The following is a 22,231-nucleotide window of genomic DNA, read 5'->3' on the forward strand; positions in this document are numbered from 1 at the left end:
CCAGCTGGTGACAGGACAAGAACGCTGGAGACACATGAGGTCTGCTATCTCTTTATAGTTAATCATTTAATAGAATCAACAGTTGCCCACAGTTTGCAATTGAATAATCACATTTTCTCGAATTTCGAGCTTATTTTTAATTTTAGGTGAAAATGTTACTGAACAAAGGCCATAAGATCACAGAGTTTAAGCGATTTTCATTTTTCATAAATAATTGATTTGTAACATGGACTAACCATCGTGAACCACACTGAGACAAGAAGTATCCAACATTTGGCTGAAATTTGGTCATATCTCCTGAACGGTAAGGAATTTTGCAAATATGATTCCAGATTCGTGTTTCTCGCATCAAATACCATAAGATCACAAGGTTTGAGCAATTTTCATTCTTCACAAAAAATTGATTGGTAGCATGGAACCATCGTGAACCACACTGAGACAAGAAGTATCTCACATTTGGCTGAAATTTGGTCATATCTCCTGAACGGTGAGAAATTTTGCAAATATGATTCCAGATTCGTGTTTCTTGCATCCAAGACCATGAGATCACAAAGTTTGAGCGATTTTCATTATCCACAAAAAATTGATTTGTAGCATGGACTAACCATCGTGAACCACTGAGACAAGAAGTATCTCAGATTTGGCAGATTTGGTCATATCTCCTGAACGTTGAGAAATTTTGCAAATATGATTCCAGATCTCGTATCAAAGACCATACTATCACAAAGTTTGAGCGATTTTCATTTTCCACAAAAAATTGATTTGTAGCATGGACTAACCATCGTGAACCACTGAGACAAGAAGTATCTTAGATTTGGCTGAAATTTGGTCATATCTCCTGAACGTTGAGAAATTTTGCAAATATGATTCCAGATCGTGTCTCTCGTATCAAAGACCATAATATCACAAAGTCTGAGCGATTTTCATTTTCCACAAAAAATTGATTTGTAGCATGGACTAACCATCGTGAACCACTGAGACAAGAAGTATCTCACATTTGGCTGGAATTTGGTCATATCTCCTGAACGGTAAGAAATTTTGCAAATATGATTCCAGATTCGTGTTTCAATTATCAATATGTTTGATAATAGGCATAGGGTGAAATGAAAGCTATATATTGTCAAATCCATAATATATCATAATATAGAATAATTCCCACATATAGTGTAATATAATTGATAATACCTGTTCAACTCTTTAACGCTCATCTAGTAACATTAAAACCTTGCTTGCACTATCAATTCAAATATTATCTACGGTACTCAATTTTGGGTACTCTCCGTACCGTTCCAATTTTAGTGAGAGTATTGTCTGAATAAGTGGCAACACTCGATGTATAATATATCTGAGAAGAAATAGTAGAGATAGATATCGTAAACTAATTTACTTCTATTATAACGCGTATAATATTAATATAATATTTCAATATTTCTTATTGCAAATGGAGACCACATGAGCTTTATGCTCTTTGAGTAATTTTAATATTATAATTATGCTATTTTACAAATAAATTAAATTGGTATTTTATATTAGATAAGTGCAGTTGTAACTTATTACCAACTTTTGTCGCAAAAGAACGACCGGACCACCGGTTCATAAAATATATACTTTTTTACAACTGCGCGTAAAAAAGAATTTACATACTCAATTCTCCTCGTAAAACTGAGGAGAATCAACTTTTTCGCTCGCTAACCATCCGCGCATGCGCAGAAGAGTTTCTTTACGCTCGCCAATCAGCTGATGGTAAGCAGCTCGCCAACAGGTCAGATCTTAACCTAAAAAGTCGGTTATTGTAACTCCGCCGATATAAGTAATTTAACAGGTTTGGGCAGTTGTAGAAAAAATTTTGTATGTAATTCGCGCGTAATGCTTCTTTATCGCTCTTGCAAAATTATCACGCTCCGCTTCGCGTCGCGTGATAGCTGTTTTGCGCGAGCGATAAAGTCGCGCATTACGCTCTTACAACATAAATAGCTATTATGTGTTATTAGTGAAGAAAAATAGCATACAAATCGAGAAAAGTATATAAAACTCTTATCCATGTAAGAATGACTTTGTTTAATCAAACATTTTAACTCAAAACAGAAACTTTTTTGAAACGCATAACTTAAAAAAACTAAAAGTTTAAACTACAAGTATATTGTCTAATAATATCACGAATTCATTGAGAAGTACCTAACATACTACATAAATAGAAATACAAATCTCAGTAGGTAGGTACCCTTTTTGAATTATTTTATCACAACATGTTTCAACATTAATGCCATTTTCAAGTAATTTGAACTTCAAATCACAGCGATCTTCAGTGATTTGAACTTCAAATCACTTGAAAATGGCATGGATGTTAAAAAACATGTTGTGATAAAATAATTCAAAAAAGGGTACTGAGATTTTTATTTCAATTTATATCACAGGTAGCCCTAAATATGAAAGAGACAACATACTACATGTTTTTACACATTTGTTGTCATCTTTCCAATAAATTCATGATATTATGTTCAATATTCTAGAGTTTCATTATGGATGAATATCACAACATCTCTCCAAAAACACAGTATCAAATGTTGAATCAGTTGAATAGGAAATAGCACGCAAGTATAGATCTAAGTGAGTAAAATTAAAACTGTAAAGTTCATTTTTTGCTGGATATTGTTTGCTTTTTTGAACATTTTCACTCACTCAAATCAGACAAAGAATCATCATTAGCATCTGCCTTGTTTCTTTCAAATTTTCTGGCAGTAGCGTACTGTGCCACATGACTTCTCACCACATTATCAAACTTCTCCCGATCGGAAATCAGAAGTGCGGCAGCGTTCGCATTCAACGGATCCTCTGGCTCAGGGTAGGACAGTAACAAAGGGAGAAACGAATCAAAAATGTTGCTCAAGTTGAACAGTGGAGACCATTTCTGATTGATAACATCCAAGCAAACTGACCCAGACTGCAGATCTATGTTTGGATGGTAGACTCGGTTCATGAATCCGATTGAAGGTGATTTGAAAGGATAGTTGTCTGGAATTGTCAAAAGTATCATCCAGGTTCCGCCCTCGTAAGGAGTCTCCTTTGGTCCGTGAAACTGAACTATGAGTTCGTTTTTATTACCAGGTATCGTAACCTCATGCTTCTCCATCAACTTCAGAATGTCCACTTCAACTCTTCGGCTTTTAGACGCAGTCCTATCCATCACATATAAATTTAAAATCCAAATACTATTTTAAAAGATATAAATTTTGTTCCAGTTGTTCAAGAAAAACTTGCTGAAAATTTTGAGTTTGAATCAATTTTTTGTCTATAAATTGTAAGATATTATATTCTTTCTACTCTTTATATTATGTGCTCAACTTTAGAACTACACTGTTTATAAATTATAAGTTGTTTATTTTTCACAAAAAACAATAATTTTTGTGAACCACAAAAACCACTGTGTGGTAATTTTCCATATGGTTTAGTCACTTTGTAACTGGAAACAACTTTTATTGAGTTTTATCGGCAGCAATTAAATTAGTGCAACACCTATATTTTATTAGGCACGGTACATAAAATAGCTGAATAATCAGTTTAGAAACGAATAAAGAACCAATTTTTGATACAAAATAAATGTAGACCTGCTTTGTTGAATTTTCATTGTTGGATTATTTTTTATGAATATCACTTTCAAATTTGTTATTGTCTTGTTAATTTTGTATTTTCTCACATTATTGTACTTGAGATGAAGATTGGTGTAACCAATTGGAAATCCAATAAATACCTACATAATCAAACGAGGAAACTTGGTATACTTCAATAAAAATTTAAGCTTGTTCTAAATGTATATTTATTGAATTCTATTTTCGAAAAGAAATATAAAATAAAACTATTACAATCCAATTATTTTTACAATGACATACAAGTATAATATTATTCTGATGGTTTCAAGCATAGGCACATTTATACTGTATTTTATCTTATAGCTATGGCCATAAGATTCAATTAATTCTAGGCCTACTATATGGATAACATGTTAAAATTTCAAATGTTTTGTTCATTGAACAATGAGCACCATGATTAGATGAGATAATTATAGTATTGTGAGTAAAACAGGTACAAGATTGCGACCAATAAGTTATGATGACAGTGTTGAAAGAAACTTTTTTGTGTAGGAAGTGAGCTTGTAATAAGAATGTTCAAAATAGACAACTACGGTATATATACTATGATACCTCAGGTTTCTTAAGTTCTGACATTACATTATACAATTCACCCTAATCTTGGATCATGGCTCCAAGTTATTAATTCAGTATGAGGCTGCTAAAACGATCAAAGCAAATCAATTGCTATAAATAATTTTGCTTATCAAGATTAATTTTTCAAATAGAAAAATCATTTTTTATCAGGCAGGCTATACAGGTTTGATTTTAAATATGAGCAAAACAAATCCACTCTTCGATATGGATAGAAAAGGAATTTGATTTCAACTAAAATATGAAATGCAAATTATTAGGTACTTATTTACACAAGCTCTATGTCGAAAGTGAGGCGAAAATTAAATCTACATATCATTCACTCAAAATGTACAAAAATATGAGAACACATCAAACTTTCAAATTAGAATTAATATGGAATTTGTGATTATAAAATTACATTAGATTTTAATGAAAATTACATTATTTACACAAATGACTATAGACACACTTGTAAACACAGATATTTGATGAAATATCGGTGTAAGTATGTCAACTGAATAGCATTCAGTCAACGTTATTTCATTTTGTGATAAGTTTTTGAACAGTGAAAACATTTTTGATAAATCTCAGGAATGTGTTATTTCAGGCACATAAGAGGGATTCCTCTATGCTCTAGGGGTGACAATCAAAAATTCAATAACAAGCAAGTTTGAGTTTGAAAAATGATTTTCTGGTTGAAAATTTTCTATATAAATTATTCAGGTGAATGTTCCAAATATATTTGAAACACGCAGTCCCATGAAATGATTCTGGAAGAATAAAATGGAACAAGGAATGTGCCAGCATTTTGATTATTATAGAACTGCGTACGGTACTTGTTAAATATAAAACTATATGAAGTCAACAAAGTCTTCTACAATTTAAATAACTCTATGGCATTTTTGTTGCTTCCCGAAAATGCCGCCAGTTTTTGGAGGCAGAACTATTTACATCAACTCAATATGATAATACAAACTATTCTTTACACTGCAGAATATACAATCGAGACTCTCAAAGTATAAGTACGCTACACACATTCTATATATACAACTTTGGAGAAGATGCTTGATGATTTGAATCATGTTTTAAATAAATTTGAACCCCGAAAATTATCATTCTACTGCTATTTCTAGAAACTGGATAATAGAAAATTGAATTTGTTTAAATAGAAGGAGAATGACCAGACAATAATAAATAGAGACAATTTCTATACAAAATTGTGATTTTAAAAGCTTAGAATTAAGTCGAATAAATTAATAAACTAAATTTATAAACTTCGTCGATTAATCAAACTCATTGATATGATATATACTTCAAACGCACTTTTCTCAAACACTTCTCAATACAAGGAATATGTTAGAGTTAAGTTAGTCTTCTATCTACTTAACCTAAATCAGTTACAAAAAAATAGTATAATAGAAATAATATCGATAAGTAAAATAATATTGATTTGAAGCACAAGTCTAACATCAATCATAATATATAAAACCGCATGGATCTAACTAGAAAATCGTATAACAAGTGCATAAAAAAGAAGAGATTTGGAAAAAAACATTATTGGGAAATGATCATCCAGGTCTTAAAATGGAATGAAGGTGACAGATCCACAAAATCTAACATGAGACTAAACTTATCTCAATTACATAAAAAGAACAATGTTACCATGCTTTGAATTCAATCCATATTGATACAATGGTCAGCATAAAATTTCGATTTAATAGGGAAAAATAGGGTAAGAAAGATAAACATGTATATGAAATATAGAATGAGGAAACAAATTAATGGCACTTATATCAACTGGATGACCAATTCGTAAAATGTATGTACCACAAGTCACTTCATAACGAGTGACACATATTACTTTCCAGTATAATTATTAAGCCTCTACAATATTTACACAGTTGGAACTCCTATTTCTGCCTTCATTGAAATAGAAAGTCTCTACCTTCTTATAAATAAAAAATTATCTTTACAGAATATACAGGCGATGTACTAGATTTTTATTCACAATAATGTGCAATAGTAAAGCCACACAATTATCTTATTCAATAGAATGTTCTTAGTATAGACGATTCCAGCTCATCTTTACTCTTGAAGGACACAAAATTTAGTAGGGGGAACGCAACCAAACTCACATCTAATATCATTGAAATGTTGTAAGGAATTCAAAGATAGACAAGTATGATTGATAAAATGGCTACGTTGTGGAATGATATACATTTTCTCAATCAATATGGTATCGACCCATTCACATTATTTCAAGTACCTCGACTAAACTGCTTCCAAGTCCATTAAACTATACAAAACAGTTGAATCAAATAACAAGTGGGCAATGATTGCTCGAGCCATGTCATGATTTTTCCCAAACATCACTTATTTTATAACTTTCTGCAACAAAAGGAACTTTAAGAAAAAGAATAAAATCCCAGATGACTCTAAAAACTTAAAATATACATATGATGTATTTTGTCTGAGGAAAGTACAACACAACAATATAACTGAGTTCGCAAACAAGTAGTCTATCGTATTTTACAATATTGATACAGTTGGAAGTTTAAAACTCCAGACGACACAAACTTGTTAATCCATCTCTAAACCCACAGACACCATACTCAGACCCATGAGCACAATCTACGTTTGACTCTAATCTAGGTTTGCTCAAGAAGACAGTCGCAATTATGTGTCACTTTCTTGAATTTCCTCATCCATTACGAACTGCTATATCTTAGATTAAGTTGCAACACTAGAATGACGATTTGCAGACTATATTAATTAATTGTGGAAAATATGGAATATGTACTCACTGACTGAAGTATACTTTCAATGAATCCCATGTGATTCGAAAGCATGCTCCAGTCAGTGAGTAAATATTTTATATATTTCCCACAATAATGTGGACTGCATTTAAGTGTTGAAACTTGATATTACATTCTGGGTTTGAACCAAGAGCTGCTCAGTTTGAACGTTAATCATTGTGCACATGGATCGACTATCAATCGATAGCTTAGACTACTAATAAGAAATTAACAAATTAATCGTTTTTATCGGACTCATTTGTATGACAAGACTCGACAGATGAATGTTATTGGATGATTCATCCCTATCAAACCCATTTACATGATTCTTGGGCTCATTTGAATGATTCTACCTATGACAAGACTCGACAGACGACTGACTAAATGAGTCATTTCTGGTGGGCTCATTTCTATGGCTCCTTATTTATTGGATGAGTCACTTTATCGGGCTCATTGCGATGATTTTACAGACAGATGAGTTACTTTATCGGACTCATTCAACTCAGAATCACGACTCTACTGTTGGCTACTAGTCTATTAGATTAGTCACTTTATCGAACTCAGAGTCCCGACTCTACTGATGGTCACTGTTCCATGAGGGGTCAGACGATAGCGATGAAGTTGGTGACGTCACAGTCCAGTCACTGACTATGCCTGACTCGGCCGACGAGCACTGACTGGTGACTCGATTACTGTCACTGCCACTGCTGCCGTGACTGCTGCCGTGACTGCTTCCGTGACTGCTGGCCCCACTGCTGCTGGAGCTGCTAGTCACTGAGATGATGGAGTGAGGTCTCTTCCGTACCTGCTCGCCTGATGGCATGATCGCTATGGAGTTTCTGAACCTTGGCGCAGCTAGAAATAAAAAAAACTAAATTTAGTATTTTTCATTGGCCAGTTTTAAAGTAAAATCAATCATGAGAGTAATCAATGTAACACAATGTTTACATTTTGGCTTTGTTGTAGTCTAGACAGTAGACTTTCCACGTAAATATTGAAAAAAAACACATCAACTTAAATTTTTATGAGAAATTAAAATAACTTCCTAAGGAGGAACTTCATCAGCTTCTGAGGAGGATGGAGGTTCAAATATTCAAGTGTAAACACAGTGCCTGTACTTTTTTACAACAAAATTGTTATAAAGTGTTGAGTTGTGGAAAACAACATAAGTTTCAAGAGTTTCAAATATTTGACTTATCCTTGTAGTCTACTGTATCATTAAAGAGAAAGTTGAATTCTACTGAATTGAGGTTTGTTCCTTATTATTCTCTCATATTTATAATTCACTGACATTGATATTTTATTACGTAGGCTACTATCCATTATATTGATGTACAATTACACTTAATTTATTTCATTTATATTTTATTTCTCATTTATTCATTTATTGTATAAAACACTATAATCATAATACAATTATGACATTGGAGGAAAAAATAGGCTGAGCCTGTACTATTTAATTAAAACCTTTTTTCAGGATTGGCTATAGACATCGATGTGTGATGTATATTACCTATACCAAGTGAAGTGATTTTACCTATACCACAAGATATTCATGGTTTGAGAATGTTTTTTCCATAATTCAGGACATTCAAATTTTCTATTATAGAATTATCATGAAATTCTTATCGTTGAACAAAAAATATGAAAATAAATATCATATTACCCCTATCATTTTGATAATGTACTTTTTGTATAAATGAATGAATAATAAAGAATAAAGATGAAATGAAATGCCATTAAACGATTAGATACTGTTATAAGATAAATATAGAACCTTATTTGCTTATGCTAGTATAGCGTATTCTCTATAGTAATGACTGGAAAGTATCACTGAATTTCATAATAATTCTAAATTTTCAAGTCTCATGACTCTTTTTCAAAGGTTTAACATTAAAATTCAAATTTATCAACGTAACTTATACTCATATTTTTTTTAGCATACATTAGTCTTCAGTATTAGTTACATACGTATTTCTTCTTCTTTTATCTGCTATACTATAAGTTTCATATTTGCAAGGTTTCTACTATTTTTTTTTGTATCTTGTTTTTAGTTTTTTTTCTAAAACTCAATAGTATATTAGTTAAGTTATTTTATTTTCATTTTAATGTATTGTTTTTCAAATTGAATGTTCAATGTGTGTTATGAGGGCAATAATGGGATTCAGTTCCTGGTGCCCTCAAATATGTAAATTTTAAAATAAATAAAATTATTTTTCTCTTTACAGATTTGTTTAATTATCTTCTACTTGTTTTCTTGCTTCTTATTTTGTATTGAAAGTAAATTTTTAAAGCCGTCATTTTGTGACACCGTTAAGTGGGAGGAGGCTGTCTAGCTGGGCCAATGGCAGGCGTTCATGCCCTTGACCAATAGCAGTACTCGCCTACTAGTATAAATTCTGCTGCTCTTGTTTTCAGTTTTAGTTTATCAGAGATTGACAATGGTGTAACAACCGAAACCGGTCTTTCTAAGTATCAATAAATCTGTGGTTCTTTGACAATTTCTTAGTCTTTTTCATCTAATTATATCTTGAAGTGTCCATGAATTTAGTAAATAAATCCATGTATTCCTGCCAATTTTTTCATGGAGATTACACTATCATTTGAGAGAAAATTGTTTTGGATTGTTATTACTTCATCAAATTAATATAACTCTGGTAAAGTGTTCAACTAACCTCTATTCTTCAATGCTTGCTTCCATAGGATATTGGGGACAGCTCTTCGGTCCAGGCCTGCTTGACGTCCTCAGACATGGACTGGAGGGTGAACGTGTCGTTAGGCTTCCTCTTACGGAACCAGATCTCAAACTTAGTGGAGCTATCCCCCACCCTGGCAGTCATTCCGATGTCGCTTGTCTTGATGCTGTTCTTGTAGATGTAGATGTCCAGGTTCTACAAAATACACAATTCAATTGATTAATTTAATTCATAAATATAAATTTTGGGCTAGATCCTGTTGTTCCGTTACGCAATTAAATAATTGAGGGTGTGCAAAGGCTAAAAATAAACTTTCTACTCGTGATATTTATCAAAGTTTTCCGATTTATATATCATTAAGCTATCAAAATGAAAAAGTTTTCTCAGGAAAACCTTTTTTCCGATCATTACTTTTTGAGATATGAGCGCCTGAAGTTTAAATTTTTAGGACAGAACATTTCAAATTCGGTAAGATATAAATCCATGAGATTAAGAGGATGGATTCTTCATGGTATTGTTGATCTAGTGAAACAAAAATTTTCTGAAAATATCAATTTTTGAAAAAGTTATTCAATTTACCAAAAAATAACTCAACAAAAAGTTATTTTTGGTCATTTTTAGTAAATTGAATAACTATTTTAAAAATAGATATTTTCAGAAAATTTCTATTTTCTAGATCAACAATACCATGAAGAATCTATCCTCTAAATCTCATGGATTTATCTCTTACCGAATTTGAAATGTTCTGTCCCAAAAAATTCAAACTTTAGGCGCTCATATCTCAAAAAGTAATGTTCGGAAAAAAATTTCCTGAGAAAACTCTTTCATTTTGATAGCTTGATGATATACAAATTGAAAAACTTTGAAAAATATCACGAGTAGGAAGTTTATTTTTAGCCTTTGCACAGCCTTAAGAACAAACTTCTGAACAATATCAGAACGTCCAGTAAGAAGTAACTCTATAGCCCGGTTGCACAAGAGCCGGTTAAATTTTAACCGTGATTAATTTCACGAGAAGCAATCAGAGGAGGCCTTTTTGATAAGACGGCTTCTCTGATTGGTTCTCGTGGAATTAATTATACGATTAAAAATTTAAACGGGCTTTTGAGCAACCGGCACTAACTAAATAAACCACTGGATAGAACTTACTTTTTCATTTGAGGTGTAAACTTTTTATGCTGTTTTGATGATATATTACTTAATAAAACACTGGAAAGAACTAACTTTTTCACTTGAGGTGTGAATTTTTTATGCTGTTTTGATGATATATTACTAAATAAAAAACTGGAAAGAACTAACTTTTTCACTTGAGGTGTGAATTTTTATGCTGTTTTGATGATATATTACTTAATAAAACACTGGAAAGAACTAACTTTTTCACTAGAGGTGTGAATTTTTTATGCTGTTTTGATGATATTTGAGTTCATAATTATTGAATGTAAAAAAATTATGTTATAAGTTCACAAATCTCAACATAAAATATATAATGATAAGCTTCTCAATGAAATAAATGAATACTAATGCTCTCACAAGCTATCATGATTCATTTATTAACAAAATAAATTCTGATCACTATTTATTTGTTGATACACTTACAAATCATATGAATATGGTCGGGATAGAACAACAGGCATAGCCCAAAACTATTCTGTTCCCAAATTTTGATAAATAATAAAATGTCCAAAAAATAGGTCATTTATTAACATTGAATGTTGTATTCATCAGCATTTGAACATTGTCTTAAAGAATAGAATGAATATTCCCAGTTAGGCTATATTATAACTCAAGAGCTGAGCTGAGATTCAATTCACTCAATTTTAATCGTGTCTCACAATCTCAATTTTCAAGTCTAGTCTCAAAAGATATCAAACTACCGTTCGGTAGTTCTTGATAAACTGGAAAACAATGAATTATAATAAAATATAAATATATTATGATTGATCAATGTGTCATCAAGGAGATAAAAAAACAAGGAATCGATAAACCGAATAAACCGAATCATTTTCACATTCTTAAACTTGACACTTTTTTACAATATTGAGGGATGGGATATTTATACTAATAATTGAATATTTATGAATCAATTGACAATAAATACAATACATGGCTTAAAGTAAACCTTAGTAAAAATAACTTCATCATTTGATTACCATCACTCAGATTGCTTACTGGAGAATTTAGACTGATAGGTACCCAATTGAAATAAATACAGTGTAATATAATATTTATAATACAGAATCTTCAGACTACTGTATAGCACAAGAAAAATATTTCAAGTGTCTTTATCTAGTTAAATTTATTCCTCACCTTTCTATCAGGGAACCTCCTCGCCTTGCTGAACAGAATGAGCTCTTCGAAAAGAAAGACATGGCGCAGACATTTCTTGCCTTTGCCCTGCCAGACCAGGAATTCGTTTTGACGCAGCAATCGGCCTTGCTCTTTGACATTTACCTGTTAACACAGACGTTAATCATTTCAAAAATGTAATTAATTAATTAATGTACATTAATTAATAATTTAAACTGTTTGGCGTTGAACTCAACGTATGTAGACGGTACTTTTTCAACTTTGATAGCTCATTTATGATAAGTTCAAGACAGTCAAACAAAAGAACAAATTATAAGAATTTTGTTGTTTTTTCCTCTTTCCTATCATATGTGTCCACACTATACGAGTGTTCGACAAACATGTTTTTCCTCCAATGTATCATGATTATAGTGTTTTATACAATAAATATAATATGAATGAATAATAATGTTTGTTGAAGCAGTTTGCGCATATTTTATTATGTTTGACAAACAATGTTTGCCTGTGGCCAGTGTGGACGCGCCACCAACCGAAATATTTGTAAGTGGGTATAGAACATATACCGTATTTTATGTTTTACAGCTGTCAACACTGAAAATGTTTGGAAAAAACAGTAATTTTTTGTTTGACAAACAATTATTGTCCAAACTTTCTAAAATGTTCGTCCTTGAGCCCCTCAACAAAGGCGTTCAAATTCCTTCCAACACAACATTATTACACCCTAGCTGAGCTTCTGTACTAAATTTGAACATTTTCTGTTCATTTGTTCTCGAAAAAGCTGAGAAAACGCTGAAAAACGCTGGAAAAACGCAGATTTTGGGCGTATCTTTGGAAATTCTTCCAAATCCGTTCTTAGTGCGCCTCCAAAGGGCCAGCTGAACATACCTACCAAGTTTGAACGTTTTTGGTCCGGTAGATTTCTAGTTCTGCGAGTGAGTGAGGGAGTGAGTCAGTCAGTCAGTCAGTGAGTGAGTGCCATTTCGCTTTTATGTATATAGATTGACGATCGAAAAATCTATATATTTCAAAAACTAAGGTCGATTTAAGATCATTTTACTAGACATTTTCTGTTGCAAATTTCATGTAGAATCTATAGTCTTCGGCTGTTACACCTTTCGTGAAACATTCTGTTTTATTTTTCAATACTTTCTGTAGCTTTAAAAATAAAAGTGAATATTTTCAACTGATATTAAGGTTCAACTCACATCACAATCCCTGAGTGAATCCATGGCAAGCAGGTCATTTCCATGACGCAGCTGGAATCGAACCATGGTCTCGGCATCCCTGAGGTCAGTGACCTCTTGTCTGGATGCCTTCATCAGCTGTTGCAGCAGTAGCGCGTATTTGCCCATCCGCTGAACAGGCTTCAACAGGTAACTTCCCAGATCCATACGGTCTCCCAGCTCCAATTGCTTCTTCTGTAAAATTAGAAAGTTATATAAATGTACAATCTAAGGATCTATTAAAACTATAAAATTAGATAATATGTAGGCCTATAATCAGTGAGTATCTACTAGGATTTGAAAATCCTATTTTCACAAATAGCAAAAATTGATCGATTCTTTATTGATTCATACAATACATCATCAAAATGATAGGCAGAGAAAAAATAAGGTAACCTTGTGCTATTCCTCTCCCAAATTTGGATAAGGTTACACATAGACCGAAATAGGTTTTAAGTCTTGTAGTTGTTCACTTTACCAAATTTTCAGTCCTTAATTATTTTTGCAAAGTAGATTTTTAAATTGAGATGCTCCAAAACCAAACATAGAAGAAATATGTCAATAGAAAAAAATCTCAGTACCTTTTTTGAATTACTTTATCACAACATGTTTCAAAATTTATGCCATTTTCAAGTGATATGAAGTAAATACAAGTAATTTTTATGTTGTGATAAGGTAATTCAAAAAGGGTACTAAGATTTTGTTTCTATTTACGGTATATTACAAGTAGCCGTATACAGAGAAGAGATAAGAAATATATCACATTTCCATCACTAAAATAGGAAATATTCTCATATTAAAGAAATAATTTTGCAAGACCAAAAAACACCCTTACAGGTTTGTTCCAAAGTTCAAATCGAGCTCCAATGCAGTCATGAACAAAAATTCATTACCTACTATTTTCAAAATGTAGAGAAATTCATGTGGAAATCTAAAATTTTTCTGAACAGTCCTTTCAAAAAATATATATATTTTCTTCAATATATAGCCTAATTTACTTCTCGGCCTAATTCTCTTGAAGTTATATAAGAGGTTTCATAGTTTACTGACGTTGAATCCGAGGTTTTCTCAATGTAAATTACATTGACAAAAAGTTTGGCGGGACCTATAAAAATAAATTACAATATATCGGAGTTGACGCTATGACCGAGGCAGCAATAACCAAGATACACTAAAGTAGGTTTCTAATGTTTTTCTTCTATTCCTATGGATTTTATTGAAAACAAAAAATCGTATGATCTTCCTCTCCATGCAATACCTAATGCCGTTTCCTATAAAATACAATTGAGTTTTTATACACTATATTGGGTTGATTCCTATCACTATAAATTGGAACATTGGCACTCCTCCTTCCACCTTCTAATTAGGATTTTTCATTTCACAAAGTCTGAAATCATTGAAAACAATGGTTCTTTATTCTTATTCTTATTGAAAACGATTTGATATTGTTGAGTCCACTGGCCTATTCAAAACTATTCGATATACTAGTTTCGTTTGTTACACCATTAAGTTTCTAGTAAACTCTTATTGTGTACGATTGAACTACTTTGAACTTTGAAATTGCTTTATTGTCTCTTCAAAATAGATACATAATTTACATACTATATTATTATCAACAATAAAGTTTAATAACAAACTGGAAAGGAGATCCTGAGTGCAGGTGTGAATCAATTTTTGTAATTACATGATACAAAATAAAATCACAATAGTAATAAAGAAAAGAAAGAAATACAAAACAAAAGAAAAATTTTAAATCATATCCTCAACATCCTAAAATTTAGACATACACGAATGTATCTCAAACCCTTATTCATTAGATTAATTCAAAGTAGATGTTCCTGTCAAACTACTGACCTTGAAAAAAGCGGTGCCATACTCGGACATGAGCGAATCAGACTTTGGTTTGTTCTTGTTGTAGAGGGCGTACAGGTAGAACTTGCTCTCGTGCCTGAGGAAGCACTGGCCAACTAGCAGGGGACTCTGCTCGCAACGCTCCAACTCCTGCAGGAAGAAGTGGCTGTGGAACTCGTAGATCTTCTCTATGTTGCCAAACACCACGTTGCGTTGACCTCTCAACGCCTGGGGAATGTCTTCCATTACTAGCATTGGAATGTAGTTCTGCAAAAAGAATTAAAATTTCAGATACGGTTGTTGATGAGATTAAATGATATTTGACCATTATGAAAAACTGGAATTTTGTCTAGAAATATCACGGATTACTAATAGAACAGTGGACATCGCGATCTTATATAAACCTTAGACTCAACTCACACTTACTCAGGTCGAGAAGAGACTCGACTCTAGTCGAGAGCATGTGTTTCCAAATGGTGACACTCAGACCAGTCAATTCTAGTCTCCGCGACTGTCACCATTTGAAAACACCTGCTGTCGACTAGAGTCGAGTCTCTTCCCGACCTGAGTCGCGTAAGTGTGAGTTGAGCCTTAGTCTCCTCTGAAGGTGCGTACAGATTTACGCGCCGCAAACATGAGCAATTCACTTATAATCAGCTGATGCCAAGTTTTTTATATCTATATCTTATACCGTTTCTGTAAAAATACACATATAGTCAGCTGATTAAAAGTGAATTGCTCATGTTCGCGGCGCGTATATCTGTACGCACCTTAATACTATCCATCAGAATAAATGCTGTCCTGTCATTGGCGTGATAACGTTCATTGACTGATCGAAAATGCTAATCATATGTTGTAAACAACTATAATATCACCAAGATATAATTTCCCAAAAGACATACATAGGCTACTGTCAACTGATCAACCCGATTTGAAAGCAGAGAAAGGTCAAAAGAAAATATATATGTTACTCTGAGTTATTTTTTGCATGCGTCATTGCATTGTGAAATATGGACTTTATAATGTGGTAAATTAATAAATGAATTTATATTTACTTAATTTTCTAAAGAGAAATATACATACCTCTATCACATATTCCAACGATTTGACGTAATCTCTTTCAGTGTGGATCATTTCCCGCATGATCAGCAAAAGTGTCCTGAAAATAGAATATTCATTAGAACTTTACAATTATAGAATCGTTTTCCAAAACAACTATATCTACCTACAGAAATATTGCAGAATGATTTCAAACTACCTGTGAATTGAATTGAACGCAATCTGTCAAAATATAATGAAAACACAAAGATGTAGTTCAATAACATGTATATATTTGGAAGAAAACACAAGCATGTTTTAACACCAGTGTGGTTGACACCATCTTCGATGTCAAAATATATTTCAAGCTTATTTTGTGTTTTGCAATAGATTTATCAATCAATATATTCAATTAATATTATTTTGTTAAACTTTGAGCTTATCATTACTCTCTAATTAACTATAATTAGTTTTATAATTAACTAAATATTTAATAATGAATAACAATTAACTATGATTTCTAATTAACCAGTATTTAACTGTTTGATAATAAACATAATATAGTTGAGACATCGATAAAAGATATATAAAGAGTGAAATCTTGCTCTATTATGAACTGACATTTTTTTAGTATTTTACTCCTATCAAAAAATTGAAGAAAAATTTTTATGGTAGAAAAATGGAGCAGATAGTGTGGGACATAGGCCCCCACCCAACCGGCAGGCAAGCTCTCCTCCAATTGTTAATGTTCGAATTATAGAATAATTACATTGTGCATGTATCTTTATTTAACTGTAACTCTGTATTTGTATTTGCATGGCTAGTCCATGAACAAAAAAAAGATTATTTACTGTATTTGATTTACTGTTATTTTTATTTGGGAAAATGGGGACTGAACGCTTGTATTAGAGATGGAAAAGTCAAAGTGCATATACATCACATTATTCGAACTAATGTGTGCACGAAAATGATATAATCCGAGGTATGAGTTTCTGAAAAGTATTTTTTTTTTTTGTACTAACTTTTTAGTTTTGAGAGTCTGAGTGCCGCATTTGCCGGTGTTGTCCAGCTGGAGACTGAGGTCGCAGTGCAGGTGTGAGTTGACAGGAATCGGTGGCACAGGTGTTTTACTATTAGTGTTGCTGCTGCTGCTATGACTACTGCTGCCGCCTTCTCCTGAGTCTTCGTTCTCTGAGCCACTGCAAAACAACAAAAAAATTGAATCAATTGAGCCAAAATATTAAATTGTATATAATTATACACAGATCAATAAAAACAATATGAAAACTTGTAGTACCCTTTATATAAATACGGGTACAAGTACTTTTACAAGTTTTCATATTTAGTATATATAGTTTTCATATTTAGCATATATGAAAACTTGTAAAAGTACTTGTACCCTTATTTATATAAAGGGTACTACAAGTTTTCATATTGTTCTTATTAATTTTTAAAAAAGTAGCCCTGTAAAATCTGACAAAGCATTTTGTAACGGTTCCACTTGTTACTTGTTCCGCTACTATGTAGACATCATGTCGTCATTTTCCATCTGCGCTGTCCGGTGACGTCACAGTCACAATTCTACGGCACTGCCATAATCAAGTTGGTTTTCTATATTATTCGTCGTGTTAGTTGTCGTTTCAATTTTAATATTTGTACTATTCGATTTTTTGGAATTTATTTTGTCTTTAGGCATCTTACTTTCTAGATATTTGCTACTTTCTCACCAAACGTTTGTAAACGTTTTACATACGTGGCTGACATTTCCGCCTTCCTTTTTGTTGCTAGCGCGTCTAGCTAGCTTCTTGTCTTTCAATGGTTCCTAGTTGGTGAGTGCACTTTCGCTCCCGGTCTAAACTTTTTCATCCAAATTCATCTAGTTTGCAGAACATTTTTAAAAGTGAATTATTCTTTCAAATTAATTCGTTTATTCCATTCTTCAATTGTGATTCAATTATTCATCAATTTCTTCACTTATTTACACTGATAAACTTTGTCAAGATCACAACCTCGTGTGGGCGTCTTCGCCATTCTTCTGATCTTCGGAACGTTTTTAAAAGTGAATTATTCTTTCAAATTAATTCGTTTATTCCATTCTTCAATTGTGATTCAATTATTCATCGATTTCTTCACTTATTTACGCTGATAAACTTTGTCAAGATCTCAAACTCGTGGTGGCATCTATTGCCATTCTTCTAACAATTGGCTTCACCTCTTGAAGCTCAAACTTTCAAGTTCATCATCTCTACCGTTTGGAAATCAATCTAAAAATTCCACAACTTGAAATTCGGATTATTCGCTTGGAATTCTACATGTTCCTGCTCACATTTCCACTGGGGGATTCGCCTACTGTTGGACGCTTCCATTCTTGTCTTCGCATGGCCAGATCACATCATCGCTTGCTGATGTCCTGTTCTTTGGGTACCGTGGATTCCTTGCCTGTCTGCCTGGCTGCATCTCTTCTTCAAAATTTTATTCAGGTTACGTAAATCGTTTTAATCAACTTTCATTTACACATGTATTACATAACTAAATGCAAATTCTATGCTTGGCTTGCAAGCACATTCACATATTTGAGTTGTTCTATTAATGTCTATCTTGACATTTAATTCATTGAAGGCCTATGTCGCCTGTATTTGATAGCTACCCTTGGCTTGCAAGCGCTATATTTGAGTTGTTCTATTAATGTCTAACTTGACATTTAATTCATTGAAGGCCTATGTCGCCTGTATTTGATAGCTACCCTTGGCTTGCAAGCGTATTCTCATATTTGAGTTGTTCTATTAATGTCTATCTTGACATTTAATTCATTGAAGGCCTATGTCGCCTGTATTTGATAGCTACCCTTGGCTTGCAAGCGTATTCTCATATTTGAGTTGTTCTATTGATGTCTAACTTGACATTTAATTCACTGAAGGCCTATGCCGCCTATATTAATGTATTCTATATTAACAATTATTTCACTGTATTGATAGCTACGCTTGGCTTGCAAGCATATTCCCATTTTTGAGTTGTTCAATTGATGTCTAACTTGACATTTAATTCACTGAAGGCCTATGCCGCCTATATTAATGTATTCTATATTAACAACTATTTCAATGTATATGACATTGACCTTTGAACTTACTTGTGTTAATGCCGACCAAGGCAATTTCATTTTTTTGAACTTACTTAGCTGTGCTGTTGTCGACCGAAACATCCTATCATTCTAGATTAATTTTGTTAGTATTAATCAACATTTAACTAATTCTATTTATTGAGCACTATCTACAGCTTATTGTCATTTATTACTATTCCTTTTGTAAATCATTAAGATTGAATTTTGCAGCAGTAACTTTTTCATTATAGCACTCAATTTATATTCTCAATTCAAGTATCATTAATAATACCTTTTCGATTATTGTCAGGCTTCAATGGTCATTAATGTCATTGACCTAATTTCATTTAAATTTTGTATTTCTCTAACGTTTTTTATTACATGTTGTAATTGTCCCAAGATTTTTCGATTCAATCTACTTACACTTGTTTTTGTATGTGGCCATCTGCCTATTATTATTATTATTATTATTATTATTATTATTATTATTATTATTATTATTATTATTATTAAATCTCATCTTGTTGACTCATTTTGTCTTTTATTGGCGTACTTACCACACTTCAAGCTATCAGTATTTTTATGCACAGAATTCAAAGATTTATTTGTAGGTATTAATACCAACTATCATTCACAGTCCACTGCCCTGACTTTGGATTCTGTCAAGCCCATTCAAGTGAAGTGTTTTTATAACAATACACAGTCTCATCAAGTCTACAGTTGCATGGGATCTTCTTGAAAAAAGAATCATTGAATGAAGATTTTGAAAAATGTAGCAGGGAACTCTCTCAAATTTTAAATATTCCTTCCAAAAATATTAGAAAATTGTTAAAACTTCAAGTAATTTATTTTTGTTTCAATTAGGTAGGCTACTCGATTATTTTGTAAATTAAAAAAGCGATTTGTAACTTCTATTGAATGCAATTGCTAAGAATAATTGAACTTGAATTATATTTGTTCATAAATAAGGGCGCTTGTAATTGAAAAAGTTATCTGTAACTTTTATTAAATGCAATTGCTCTGAATAATTAAGCTTGAATTATTTTTGTTCATAAATAAGGGCGCTTAAAATTGAAAAAGTTATCTGTAACTTTTATTAAATGCAATTGCTCTGAATAATTAAGCTGGAATTATTTTTGTTCATAAATAAGAGCGCTTAAAATTGAAAAAAGTTATCTGTAACTTTTATTAAATGCAATTGCTCTGAATAATTAAGCTTGCATTTTTTTTGTTCATAAGAGCGCTATGTATATACACAAAGATCAAAAGATCAATCCATCTAGAATACATTTTAGGTACCAAGAATGTAATATTCTAGTTACATTGGATCAATCCAACTGCTATCGCACACTCAACATTGAAGCACATACAACAACAGACGGACGTATGCAAACAGAAGGAGGAAAATTCCTTCCCCAGGTGTTCGAATGTTCCAACGGACACAGACATCCTTCTGTCTCCAAATTTCTGCTCACGTCTGCCTGCATACATCTAATGTCTATTGTGTGCGTTCGCCTTATTTCTAGTCCACACTTGGACCAGTTGCAGGTATCTTCACTCTATGTTAGTGGGTACCTTTTAGTTCCAGCCTCGCTGCCCTCAGTGGTATTATCGTTGGATGAGCTTTCCTCTTCATAGTTGCTGTCGGCAGCCGAGTACTGCCAAGTGCTGCACCGCTGCAACGGATGGTGGTTGTTGAAGCAGCTACACGGCTCCTCGCGTATCTCGTCCAGTGCAACGGCCGCGTTCTGGGCGGATGGCGTGGGACCAGTGGGTGCGTTCTGGGCGATAGTTGCTGCATCTCCCGGATCCCAGCAGGAGCACGAGTGCCCCGTAGCAGTGCTGCCGCTACTGTGGTTGGGTAGCGATCGTCTGCGGCCGGCGATTGGGGTACTCGTTACCCAACTGGGTTGCGGCTGCGGTTGCGGCTGCGGCTGGTCGGTTGCGGTCGCGGTTGCGGCTCCCACCACGCTGCGGATCTGCTCCATGGTTTCCTCGCATCTACATTGGGCTACCTGAGGTCACAACAAGCATTAAAATTCATTATTTGAAGTCTTTTTTGTCAATGTGATAATTAAGTTCACTATTGGAACAAAATAAAAAAAATCAAGAGTACCTTATAATTTTTAACAACACTAACTGCCGGTTGCACAAAAGCCTGTTAAGTTTTAATCGGTATTAAATCCACGAGAACCAATCAGAAGACGTCATATGAAAAATACCTTCTCTGATTGGTTCTTGTGAAACTAATCACGGTTAACTGGCTTTTGAGCAACCGTGCCTGATTAGTTTCAACTTTTCAATATACATTTTTTCAAGTGTAATTCACTTGAGAATGATTCTTTAAGAGTTGAAACTAGTGGTGTTTCTAATAATTGAAAGGTACTTTTGATAATTTACATTGTGTTTCAATAAACAGTAGGCCTGGAAAGAAAATATTACGTTTACTATGTCTATTGTTATTCATTGTATAGTGATATGTGCAGAAATAGAACTTTATTCTAATCTATTTGACACAACAAAAACCAGATACAGAAAATTATAGTAAGAACAATACTTCAAATAAAACAAGTTGAAACTTGAATGAAAATATAGACCTTTGTGCTGCGAAATTGTACAAGATTGCAAACTTTTCATAAAAGCCTATACAAAGCATAGAACTCATTCCAAAACATTATTTTTATAAAGCCAATATGAAGTCAGCACCTGATTGATCTGCTTTCCTTGTCTGCCATTAGACAAAATAGATAGCTCTATCCTTTCCCAACTCCGCACCCAAATCGTTTTTAGACTATGTAAAAATATGATGAACTATCAAAATGACCAAATTTCAGCCAAATCTGAGTTACTTTTTGTCTCAGTGTGGTTCACGATGGTTAGTTTTAATCTCAGTTATGTATATAGGCCTACATTATTAAATCATGAGAACATATATTTTCTTGATAGATGAAATTAAATTATTTGAGATACTGTTGATATTGTTATTGACAATAAATCATCAATTAATAACAGATCGGGTTTT

At 32.9% G+C, this 22,231-nt stretch overlaps 2 protein-coding genes across 2 annotated transcripts in view; both read right to left on the minus strand.

Moving 5' to 3' along the window:
* Positions 1-2,043: 2,043 nt before the first annotated feature.
* Positions 2,044-3,372, minus strand: LOC111049594 (ubiquitin-conjugating enzyme E2 H-like). The gene has a single exon (XM_039431311.1). The coding sequence runs from the start codon at positions 3,182-3,184 to the stop codon at positions 2,672-2,674; it is 513 nt and encodes a 170-aa protein (XP_039287245.1). The 5' UTR covers positions 3,185-3,372; the 3' UTR covers positions 2,044-2,671.
* A 6,280-nt stretch (positions 3,373-9,652) lies between these two features.
* Positions 9,653-22,231, minus strand: part of LOC111057901 — a 656,398-nt gene continuing 643,819 nt past the window's right edge. Inside the window, 8 exon segments of the mRNA XM_039431312.1 lie at positions 9,653-9,706; positions 9,709-9,888; positions 12,001-12,144; positions 13,206-13,418; positions 15,078-15,341; positions 16,158-16,233; positions 17,135-17,311; positions 20,785-21,224. Of these exon segments, the coding sequence (XP_039287246.1) occupies positions 9,668-9,706; positions 9,709-9,888; positions 12,001-12,144; positions 13,206-13,418; positions 15,078-15,341; positions 16,158-16,233; positions 17,135-17,311; positions 20,785-21,224 (1,533 nt within the window). The 3' untranslated portion in view covers positions 9,653-9,667.

The sequence above is a fragment of the Nilaparvata lugens genome, chromosome 6, assembly GCF_014356525.2.
Source record: "Nilaparvata lugens isolate BPH chromosome 6, ASM1435652v1, whole genome shotgun sequence".
Lineage (NCBI taxonomy): Eukaryota > Metazoa > Arthropoda > Insecta > Hemiptera > Delphacidae > Nilaparvata > Nilaparvata lugens.

Bases quoted from the DNA above. Each gene is read 5' to 3' on its own strand.
- LOC111049594 (XM_039431311.1), bottom strand. From the start codon at position 3,184: ATGGATAGGACTGCGTCTAAAAGCCGAAGAGTTGAAGTGGACATTCTG.